A 12,340-nucleotide genomic window follows, 5' to 3' on the forward strand; every position below is an offset into this window, starting at 1 on the left:
TCTCTCTATGCCGCCTCTTCAGTCACTTCCACCTAAGTAATGTCATGACTAAGAGAAGCCTAACCTTCTCCACTAACCCAGCTCCTCACCGACGATATAATAGCCACTACAAGCCTCTCTCTCTCTCTTCGTGAACATAAACTTTTTTATTTTCAGTTAATTTTTGTTTAACTACAAAAACGTGTTGAAAAAAATATGCATATGCGAGTCATGTATCTAGTTTGTATTAATGTTTGATGTGTATATAAAAATTGACAAAATACATATATATTTTTATTTAACATGGTTACATAAAACCATTTATTATAGCCAATCAAATTTAAACTTATTTAATTTTTATAAACAAAAGCATATTCTAAATTTAAGGTATATTTTTTTTGCATAAAATATTGTTCAATGATGATAGTGGAAGAAGAGGTTATTGTGGTGGTGAAAAGATAGTGATAGTGAAAGAAGTGATAGTGAGGTAGTAATGATGGTGGTGAAAGATAAAGTAGTGGTTGAGATAGTTGGATAATAATATATGTAGATTATTATTCATAAAACATTTCATTGAATTCCATAAGTTTGAAAATATTTTTTAACAAATGAAATAAGTTTGAAAATTGACTATAAAATATTTTTTATTGACCAATTTTTTTATAAAATAGTTTATGAAAAATAAACACAGAAAAAATATAAAATTAAAAATTAAAAATATTTTTTTATAAAATATTTTACACAAAATAAACCAAAAATTTAATGTCAACTCGATACTCATACTTATAAAATATATCAATCTTCTCCTTTTCATCCAAATACTCATGATTTATGAAAGTCTCCATTGTCTTTCACACACAAAACTTGACTCAACTAAATTAGGTTTAGTGTAGAACCTCCACACAACCCATGAACACTAACCACCATGCACCCATACAATAACCAATACTCTCATTTCTCCTCCCATAAAAGACCATTTTGACTTTCACTTTTTAACAACAACTTTCAAACCCCATTTCACCGCTTAATTTGCTTGTTGAGCATTCTTACAATGGCTTCCAAACATGGTCTCTTGCTTGTTTCCCTTGCTTTCTTGCTCCTTTGCAGCTCCCATTACTGCTCAGCCTCCGGCAGGATACTAAATCCGATGAAGCCAACCTCCATAGAATTTGGAATTGACCCACCTTACCTTCTAAAACCAACTTTTCCATTGCCTGAAGATCAAGAAACACAAACACCTCCTGGTTCCATACTACCAGCACTTCCAACGCCACTTCAACAGCCAATAATGACACCACCTCCACCTGCTCCTTTTCCTCCTGGCCAAGATGAGGTCGGTTTGATTCCGGCTTTCCCATTTCCTCACCTGCCTTCTCTACCGAAATTCCCTCCTTTTCCATTTATTCCTGGCATGCCATCAGTCCCTGCACTCCCCTCAGTTCCTTTGGCTCCACCGTTTGTGGACTCAGGCTTTACTTCACCAGGGATTGGAGATGAAGGCAGCCCATGAAGCTAGCATTTTTTTTCCAAGTATCTTGCAAATGTAATAGAACTAGCCAGTTTGCAAAATAACTACATCATCTGGTGTATAGAGTAGGTTGGTAGCGAATGTTATGTGTCATGCTCATCTTGTAGCTGGTTTCCTTTTCCATACAAATAATATGGGATTATACCATTGTAGTTAATTAGTGAAAATTAATGATAACATGATTAATGCTAATGCCTGCAAATTGCCATGACCATACTACTATATTTCCCCGAACATTCATCAAAATAATCCCATCAACAGTTACACAAAGATAATGATAGGAAGATTAAGGAAAACACAGTAATAATTAGATACAAAAACAAAACTAAGAAAAGAAAAAAACAGCAGAAGGAGAGACAGAAGCAAAACATGCCCCTTACATATGACTTGGTACAGTCACAAACTCGCTACTTATTGTTATGTAATTATTTATCTTTCCTCCCCCTCTTTTCTCTGGTTTTTTAAGAGGTAAGAAACTGATCATGCTGGAGGAGATTGGAGAAAAGGGAAGGGAGGGAAAAGGAAGGGAGACAAAGGGAAGTCAGGAAGTGGAGGAACATTAGGAATGTCAAATGGAGGTGGAAATGGAAATGGAGGAAACGGGATTCCTGGAATTGGTATGTTTGGAAATGGTGGCAAGTTCTTCATCTCTCCCAAGCCCATCTTGGCATTGATTTTATCAATCTTGGTAGGCTTCTCATTTTCCTCCTTAAGTAGGCGAGCATCAATCTTTGGTGCAAGACAGGTGATCAACAGAAGCAACCCTAACAAGAATATAGGGTTCAAGACCACTTTTGAGGAAGTTTTGGTAGCCATGACTAGGCAAAGTTTTCATGTCTAGCTCTCACCCTTGTGGGTTCATTTATATAGAGTTGCAAGTCACGCTAATGAGTTAGCCCTCTCAATCTCCATCTCTCTGTTTGTGTGAAAACTTGTTGAAACTCAAAACCTCTTGATCGTTGTGCCAAGAAGAGCAGTCATAGAGGGGAGAGAAAAGGACTGCAGAAATTAAATGCAGCTGAAAAAGAATTGGAAAAAGTGCCAAGAAACATAAATTCATTGATCTTTCTGCTAAAACTTCATATATTCATGGCATTATTGTACCTACAAAATTAGAAGCAAAAATGTTTTGGAAGTGTATGTGCATGACAAGTAGATACTCCTGTATGAAACCATTGCATGTGTCTATATCACCACCAGCTATTATGGCCTACAATTGTCTTTTGTAGAATCTGAAGATTGATCCCACAAAACAAAAATTGTAGCTTACCATCTAGCTCATCTTTTTTGTTAAACTAGTGTGTGAAAAATACACTCAGAGAAAGAAGCTCTTGCCTCACGTCTCCATCTCTGCCTCCTTAAATGTCCTCTTCTGAGAACTTATGAATTCTTTTCCAGGTTGTCTACGGCCCTTCATGATGTGCACTATGATATTCAAGAACATTTTGAATTTTTGATCATGTATTGTAGAGAGGAAGAATCTCCCGAAACTAATTGCCCTTAGAAAAGGCGCGTCTCCATCTCTGCCTCCTCAAAATGTCCTCTTTTGAGAACTTATCAATTCTTTTCCAGGTTGTCTACGGTTTGGGGTGATAAAAAAACTCGAAAAACTAATTAAACTAAAAAAAAATTAATTAAAATAACCAAACCAAGAAAAAAAATTAAATTAATCGATTAGAAAACCCAAAATAATTTCCGGTTTGGTTTTAATTTTAAATTCCTAAAACCGATTAAACCGGAATAAACTAAAGTACTGGTTCAACCATAACTCTAAAAAAATTAAAAAAGACTATAAATAATATAATCTAAACCAACAGCCGCACCCCCCTCCCCCTTTTCTCTCTGCCTCTCATCTCTCCAAGTTCATCCTCGCATCTTATCTTCTCCATAATATTCTTTTCTTTTCCTGGCAACAAATTCATGGACTTTACCATGGTCTCGTTTGTTTGACGGAAAATAGTTTTTTTAAAATTACTTTTCAAACTTTCCCGTGTTTGTTTATAATTAGAAAAGTTGATCAACGAAAAACACTTTCCAGTCAAAGAAAAATTTGGCTTGGTTTCCAGGAAAGTGTTTTCCTTTTATTTTGGGCGGAAAACACTTTCCAGAAGTTGTGAAAAATTTAGAAATATTATATTATTTGTTTATTATATCAAATTTGGTCCTCAAACTTTTGAATGCTATATATATTTTGTTTTGAATATTTTTTTTTTCAATTTCATCCCTTATAATTTGATTTTTATATTAATTTTGGTTTTTATTTTTATGATTGTTATTTGCTTTTCTCTTATTATTTTTTTAATTGAAATTTTTTATCTATCAAATTTGATCATCATTGTTTTGATTGTTACTTATTTTATTTGAAATAATTTATGAAATTGTAATTATTATTATTTTAATTTCTTCATCTTTCAATTTTTTTTATCTGTTAGATTTCATCTATATTATTTTAATTATTATTTATTTTATTTGAGATAATTATATGAAATTATAATTTGTAAGATTTGTTCCTTATTATTTTAATAAACTTGAAAAAAATAAAATATTAATAAGTTATTTTCCACCTCATTTTTCATAACATAACCAAACACTGGAAAGTGTTTTCCAACTTACACTAGTAAATATCAAAAAATAATTTACTTTCTTGAAATTCACTTTTCAAAAGGAAACTACTTTCCAGCAAACAAACAAGGTCTTAATTCAATCAAACTATATCATTATAGACAAATCTGTTTTCCTTTCAATCTTGAGCTCTCATTTGATCCAACTCATTCACTATGGACAAATGTGTTTTCCTTTCAATCTTGATTGATCTCTAGTTTCTATTTTCCTTGATATTTTGTAGGTTTTTACTTTTTTATTATGTTATAATTTGCTACTCTAGTTTTACTTGTATTTTAACTAAAATTCAATCATGTCTTGATCATGTAAATTGAAACAAGTTCCTAAACAACAGAAACAGAATTTGCTTCTCGGTTTTACCAGTTTTTAAACAACAAAAACCAAACCGAACCAAAACCAATTAGTTTAAACCAGTTTCAATTTTAAATTTTTAAAAATAATATCGGTTTGGTTAATTTTTTCATGTGAAAACCAAACCAAACAAAAAATAATCACCTCTATCTACTGCCCTTCATGATGTGCACTATGATATTCAAGAACATTTTGAATTTTTTATAATGTATTATTGTAGAGAGGAAAAATCTCCCGAAATTAATTGCCCTTACAAAAGGCCATTACGTGCAAAAATGCTGTAAAGTCAGAGTTATTTCTCTAAATTGTGTTTCTCAGCCTCTTCAAAATAGTGCTAATGAGCCTGTCAAGATCTCCCATAAGACCATTCGATCACAAAATCTTAAATCGGCAAGACAAAATACAAAAAGGCCAAGAGAATTACTAATCAATCGTTGTATCTACATATGGAAAATGTTTTTACATTTACATGATACAGAATGAATCAAAAAATTTGTTATGACATCTCACAAGCAAAAGGGAATGATACAAAAAGCTAACAAAGCAGATAGCATTGATACGAAGAAGGATAAAAGAAGGCACCAGTTTCTCAATCCTCAGACGTTAGTTGTGGTATTATGTGAGACTTTGACAATGACCGACAATGGAGTGTTGAGAACACGAACCTGATCTTCAAAAAGTCCTATCGTTCCATAGCTGGAAGTAAAACTATTCATTGTCATGTCAAAGAACACACCTGCCTTTCCCCACTGGCAATAGAGAAGCAGGTCGGAGCCACTCTTATGGCCACTCCATAAGGTGCACTCCAGTCCTCAGATGTTAGTTGTGGTATTATATGTGACTTTGACAATGACTGACAATGGAATGTTGACAACATGACCCTGATCTCCAAAAAGTCCTATCCTTCCATAGCTGGCAGTAGAACTATTCATTTTCGCATCAAAGAACACACTCAAGGTTTGCCTTTCCCCACTGGCAATACAGAAGTGGGTTGGTGCCACCTTTATGGTTACTCCATAAGGCGCACTCCAGCCAACTTTATATGTTTCACTGCCAGCAATGTTAGTCACTGATCTTTGGACTGTTTTAGACTGATATAGTTTAGCGATTGTAATGGAGGGAAGATTCAGGTCAGTGCCATTGATGGTTGAGTTATAAGACAAACAATTTTGACCTGTGTAGTTCAATACCACAGGACTAGATCCATTAATTCCACAAAGAAATGACATATAGTCATCATAACCTGCAGAAGCACGAAGTATGAAGTTAGAATGAGATGCATTAAGTTCACAAGTAAATTAATGGACCAGAGGTACCAAATGCACAACTAAAAGCCAGATTGTCTCTTGTAACAATTTAAGCAGAATTTACAATATGACACCTATCATATCAATTGTAAGAAGTTGATCTGCTTAAGGCATTCTTTTGGTTTTACATTTCTGGGAGGATAATATGAGACATGGATTAGGGAAAGTTAAATTGATCATGCAATTGACACGCATAAAGAGTAGGCAACAAAAGCCTAGTCACTTGCAGCAATTACATTGATTACCAACCCGGGAAATGACATTAATCCAGGACAACGTCCATCCATGTGGGTTACTGGCTTCTTTCTGAACAGCTGTAACAGTGCTGTATTTAACACTCCCTCTCATGTGGGGACCCCTCATCCTACACCTTAAATGAGGCCAACTCTATTCATGCGCAATTTGTTCTGCAGCAACCCGCTTGACATTGCACAAACACATTCTAACAAGTGGCAAACCAGAACTAGACTTAGCTAATGTGCGGCTTCCACTTACAAAATATGGTACCAGATAAAGTTCAAGGACATAAAAGAGTTCACGCTGTGGGCTACATGAGTTTGAGCATCCAAGAAATTTTTTTTAATTCAAATGAGCCCTTTACTCATAAAAAATGAACTAATTAAAATGAATATTGGGGGGAAAAAATTAGAAGGGAAAAGAAAATTTTGGATACTCAGCTGTATCATTAATATTTCATACCCAACCTCATCCAAAACCTAAAATTAAGTCGATATTCTAACATGTTTATTCTCATGGAAGCAAGGACAATTTAGGTGGATAAATATTTTCTACAATGACTAGATAACATAGGTACCATTATCAGATTTGTGTGTACTAGATAGAGTAACTCCAACATCCTAGGTAAATGAGCACATGTAAAAATTACTAAATAACTAGTGAAAGAGTTTGTATGATACAAGTGGAATAACTTACCTGAATCAAAAATCAAACCCGGATCCAGAGCTGCAGTTGCATTTACAAAACCACTTCCCATGTCGAAAGGCGTAGCTGGAGACTGATTTATATCTGGGTTGGAATAAGCACGCTGAGCCATTATTGGCCCACCATTATTGTCATATAAAGAAGCTGTTGTGGATAGTGCAGAGGCAATTGCCGCAGGGCTGAAACTGGGAAACTTTTGCTTGATCAGCGCAGCAAGCCCGGCAATATGAGGAGCAGCCATACTCGTTCCAGACATCAATGCAAAGTTCTCACCTGGAGGGTTCGGTTGACAGAGTAAGACACTATTACCACTTGTGTAAACCTTATAACATTAAATCACAATTGGACTATTCCTACTGTATTTATATTCCTACCTTGAAATTCAACCGAGTCTGTGCCAAGTGAACTCCATGCAGCCCATATTAGATTTCCAGGAGCTACCAAATTGGGTTTCAAAATGTCAGCATCATCGAGAAAATTGTCTTCTGGATCTGGTCCTCTAGCAGAGTAAAACATAACTTTGGGAGCAGAATTAGAGTAGTTTGCTTTTAGTCCACCTAAAATGCTTGCAACAGAACCAAATCTAGTAATTTTCTTCGTAGTTTCATTTCTCTCCAAAGAAGAATTGTAGTATTGGAGTAGAACCTGCCATAAGGATCATTCAAGACTAAGATTTCATATAAGTGAGAACTTTTTTTGAAGGACAAGAAAAGAAATGTCATTTGTCAGCAAATGCTAACACAAATAACCTTCACCTTCGAATCATCTGGGGATGGAATTATGATCCCAGGCACTCTCATTGGAATTGGATTAAGCTGAAAGCCAATAACAAACGGATCCATGTAGAACACAACACCAGCTGCACTGAGGTTTTTGGCTGTTGCTATAGCTTGTTTGATTGTTGAGAGTCCAAGCACAAAGCGAATTGAATAGCTGCAGATCAAGAGGTTTCCTTTGACCAAATCCTGATTGAAGTTACTAGAATCTTGACATTCACCCACATACATATCAGTAGCAACTGTTGTCTCGTTGTTCAAAGCATGAAGTGCAGAAATGAGGGTCAACATGGTATTTTTATGTGTTCCAGCTGAAGGAAAACAATGTATATTATTAGACTCTATCTCAATGAAAAGTAGAAAACCATTCATTACAAAGCAAATGATAACATTGATTGTTGTTGTGCTTTCTGCTCTTATTTTGTTTGTTGCAAGTTCATCTGAGATTGCCTGGGCAGAGAAATTAAGAAATGGAGCAGTGATGATAAACTTACGAGCAAGCCCAACTCCATGAATGGTTACATTGTTGCCAAGTATTATAGAGTTACTGTAGGCTCTGTCATGAGAAGCTGCACCAACAGTGAAGATCCATGGACTGAAGGAAGACATGCTCTTAGGCGATGGTCCAGTATTGCCTGCTGCTTGCACAGCAAAAATGCCAGCCTTCACAGCTGAGAGCAATGCCATGTCTATGGGATTAAAAAATGTTGCAATACCAGGAGGACGCCTGTTGGGTGTGATTGATAAACTTAAAACATCAACCCCATCCTGAGCTGCCTGCAAATACATAATGGGTGATAAACATTATGACCATATGAAAAGATACGTTTAGCAATGCAATCTCCAGAAATTGTCTCATTTTTCCTCTCTTCTATATTTTTGCAGAGTTGAGTTGTCGACTCAATCCCAACTAGTTCAAAAGGAACCTTCTCTTGCTTGTTGTTTAGAAAAACTGCTCTACTTGGAAAGACAGAACAGTTTCCCAGGCAATTTGAACCTATAAAATCTGGCCAGAATGAGGCAAACAACAAATTGGGTGGAACTGAAGAGAAGAGGCAACAACCTTTGATTGGCTCAAATTGTCTAGACAAAGGCCAAATTCAGTCACGGTCCATGAAAGAGTGAGGCATATTGATAAACAAAAGTGTATAAATCGATCAAATGCCCCAGGTAGTTTCAAATTTCAAAGTTCTTTTGGTTTGTGAAAAGTTGTGTAACAGAATTATTTGCAGAAAACAGACCAAGTTAAATATATGTACCTGGTCTATAGCAGCAACAACATCGGCAGCGAAACCTCCAAAACTCTTGTATAATGCCTTGTAAACAGCAACACTGGAAAAGATGAAAATGCAATTAATACAAAAGTAGCGTTATTGCAGGCAAAAACTTAATGAAACTGATTTTTTCAATATATGCTTTTTAGCAAGGAATAATATCAAAAAGGTTTTTTTTTTTCCTATTGTTCTTGCCACAATATACCGAAAAGGAGCTCTGTAGGAAGCACTGCACTTTGATAAAAACAGGACCTACACATAATCATGGTACCTAGTGAATGCTACTGATTTTATACCTTTACTTCTACCAAGAAGTTTTTGTTATTTAACATAGAAGTGTGTTCATAGAAAAAAAATGACAATAATGATTAGCAATTACTGTGCACGAGGAGCCATCCCACTGGCATTTCCAAAATGATGCCTGGCAACTATAACTGGAATCCCATGGTTTCCTGCAGCAACAGAGGCTGTATGCCTGAAAAAGAAGATAAGATTCATTAGCCGCCTCTTAAAGAACTGGATGAATACTTTACTGTGTTACATAACATGGAATCACAAGAAATGCACACAAACAGTACAATGAACATGAAATGCGCACACACTTACGTTCCATGGCCATCACCATCAAACGGTGAAGCATAGTCCTGGCTCGAATTGAAAATTCCCCTGGTAATAGCTGATGCAGCAAAATGACGAGCCCCGATGAGCTTCCTATTGCAGGAACCAGAAGGAAAATCCCGAGTAACCTCACAAATGCCTGAGAAGTGGCTAGGAACAGGATACGAGTTCAAAGATGAGTCATCAGAAAAGCTGGGATGACTTGGATCAATGCCTGTGTCAATGAAGCCGATCACGATTCCTTCACCAGCAGTTTCATATCCACCTGCTTTGGGCCAAGCCCCTTGTGGTAGACCCAAAAACTGTGGAGTATGCGTGGTTGCAGTTCTAACAGAGAAATCCAAAGCCACATTTGCCACTTCTTTCCTCCTCGAAAGCTTGTTGGCCTAAGAAATTGACCAATGTATCCAAATTAAGATTTCCAATTTTTTCCCAACTAAGAACAGAAATTCCGATCACAAAAAAAAAAAGAAGCTTGCAGGGACTTTAAAAAAAAACCACTAGTAATAGATTAGAAGCACCACCAAACCAGCACAATTATGGTGACATAATGATGACGAATGATGATTTTGTACACACCTGTTCTGGGGTAACAAGAACAGCGAACCCATTAATCAAGTAGTGATAGCTGTACAGCTTGAGATATTTCTCCCCTCTCAACACCCTCCTCAATAATGAATCATGAACACGAGCAATGTACGAACTAGAACTCTGATTGGATCTCGAATCATTCCTAAGAACACAACAAAGTCATTCAAAAACATTATTAATTAATTACGTTTAGCTCAACTTCTTCATCTTCGCCAAAAGGATTAAAACTCAAGGGAGAAACTGTTAAGGGAGAAGCATAGATTTCAAGCACAATCATTGATTCTGTTAGGTGAACTACTGACAAATGATTAAACAAAAAAACAACGTAAAATCTAGTTAAGAACTCATTAATTCACTCTATATGATCCTATCTATTCCCATCATCAATAAATGGAGGCAGTGGTCAATTCCTCATCTAGTAATGAGAGAAAAGTTCATGAAAAAAAAAAGTAAAACTAAAAGGGGAGAAAAATTAAGTCAAGCTTGGTAAATAAATCCTTATCCAATGAGGTATGAAACACACAAACTTGCACAATTTCCATAGAAAACCTTCAGAAAGGAACAAGAGGACCCCATTAAATGAGATTGGTATGGATTGCTAAGAAGGCAACATTAGCACATACAACAAAAAGACAAACAAAATTACCTAAATTTTCTTCACTAGACAAGAAAACAACATAAAAGTACAGCAATTTAACAAAAACAAACCATAAAATGCAACCAATTTAACTAACCAAGACAAGCCAAACACTGAAATGAAAAGAAACACAAAATGGAGCAAGAAATTTAGTACCTTGGGTTGTGAGATTGCTTTGGATTCCTAGGAGCGCCATGCTTAAAAACATTAGTATTCTTTCTAAGCTCTCCATAGTAATGAGAAGCAGGAGCTTGTTTAAGAGTAACAATGTAAACAGCTGTAGTTCCATTTTCTGAACCATCATCAACTTGACACAAAGTGCCTGCTAATACCCCTAAACTAAGCACCATTACCACTAAATGCACCAAGTACACACCTTCCATTTTAAAACTTAAACGAAAAAAAAAATTCCAAAACACAACAAGATGAACACAGAAACAACAAAAGCTCAACTCTTTAACAACACATGATGTGCTTTACTTTTCAAGAACCAAACTTTACTTGAAGAAACTAAAGAAACCCCACAGAAGTAAAAACCCTGATTTGGAATGATGAGGAAACAGCTTTGAAGAAGTGGAAGCAGAGAAAAACCCCATTAAGCTTCTTCCATTGGCAAAGAAGCTAAGCAAGGGTGAAATGTTAAGAGAAGAAAGAAGAGAAAGTACCCTTTTGTTAACTTTTGAGATGGAGAGAGTGTGCAGTCTAACAACGGAATTAATATAGTATAGAAAAAGAAGCTCCTGTTCAGGCTTTACTTGGGGACTGTGAATATGAACGTTTTGTTTAATAAAAAGTTGGAAAAATATTGGATTGATGATGAACTGTTTCTTTTGTTTTTTTCTTCTTTTTTGGAGTTTCTGTGTTCTTTGCTGTCCTTCTGGTGGGTGGGAATTAATTTCTTGATTCTCTATACATTATTGGTCAAACTGTTAAATCTATACTTAATTAATTAATATACTTAGGTTGATACTTGAAAAATATGCTGGGAATGAATTTTCTCTACTTTAATTAAATTTAATTATAATATTTAATTTAAATTTAAATAATAAATAATAAATAATAAATAAATTTAATTAATATTTTAAAAGATATTAATTTTATTATCTTTATTTTATTTTTAAAATATATTTTAAAAAAAGATGAGCTGATGAATATTTTAAAAAATAGTTTTAGTATTAATTTTTAATATAGGAAATCAAAAGGAGTTGACCTTTTATTTATTTTTATAAATTAAATTCTATTTAAAATTTAATTTTAATACTCAAAATAGTTCTAAGCATAAAATTTTATTAAAATCTTTAAATTGAATTTAATTTAGAAGATTCCAAGTAACCTGGAAAAAAAAAGACTAGAATTGCAAAATTAAATTAAGTGATAATTTCTTATCCGTGGAGCAATAAGCCTAATTTTCACATTTGTAGCATCTAGTTTCACACATAGTTATACGAGGATTGATATGGAAAACAGCTTAAATTATTATGTTATTAGGTTAATTTATGGGTTATTAGATTAATATTTTTTTATTAAAATAATATTATTTTATTTTTCTTAGCTATTTTACATTTATGTATCATATTTCATTCGAATTTGACTTGAGTAATTAAATTATTAAAAAGATCAATCAAGTTAATTAAATTTTATTAAATTAATATTTGATTTAAATTCAATAAAAAAAGAAACTTAACCCAAATAAAGCTCAAAATTCTAAACTTTCC

At 34.5% G+C, this 12,340-nt stretch overlaps 2 protein-coding genes across 2 annotated transcripts; both read right to left on the reverse strand.

The window, feature by feature from the left end:
- Positions 1-1,987: 1,987 nt before the first annotated feature.
- On the reverse strand, positions 1,988-2,323 carry LOC133675835 (protein PELPK2-like). Its single transcript, XM_062097348.1, has one exon. It carries the CDS (start codon positions 2,321-2,323, stop codon positions 1,988-1,990), a length of 336 nt encoding a protein of 111 aa, XP_061953332.1.
- Positions 2,324-4,881: 2,558 nt separating this feature from the next.
- LOC133670968 (subtilisin-like protease SBT2.2) lies at positions 4,882-11,380 on the reverse strand. The gene is made up of 10 exons (XM_062091575.1): positions 10,782-11,380; positions 9,977-10,130; positions 9,386-9,783; positions 9,159-9,254; positions 8,765-8,837; positions 8,000-8,282; positions 7,485-7,816; positions 7,104-7,374; positions 6,721-7,002; positions 4,882-5,723 (listed from the first exon to the last, which is right to left on the reverse strand). The coding sequence occupies exons 1-10, from the start codon at positions 11,006-11,008 to the stop codon at positions 5,293-5,295; spliced, it is 2,547 nt and encodes an 848-aa protein (XP_061947559.1). The 5' UTR covers positions 11,009-11,380; the 3' UTR covers positions 4,882-5,292.
- Positions 11,381-12,340: the final 960 nt, after the last annotated feature.

This window comes from Populus nigra, chromosome 1, assembly GCF_951802175.1.
Source record: "Populus nigra chromosome 1, ddPopNigr1.1, whole genome shotgun sequence".
Classification (NCBI taxonomy): Eukaryota; Viridiplantae; Streptophyta; class Magnoliopsida; order Malpighiales; family Salicaceae; genus Populus; species Populus nigra.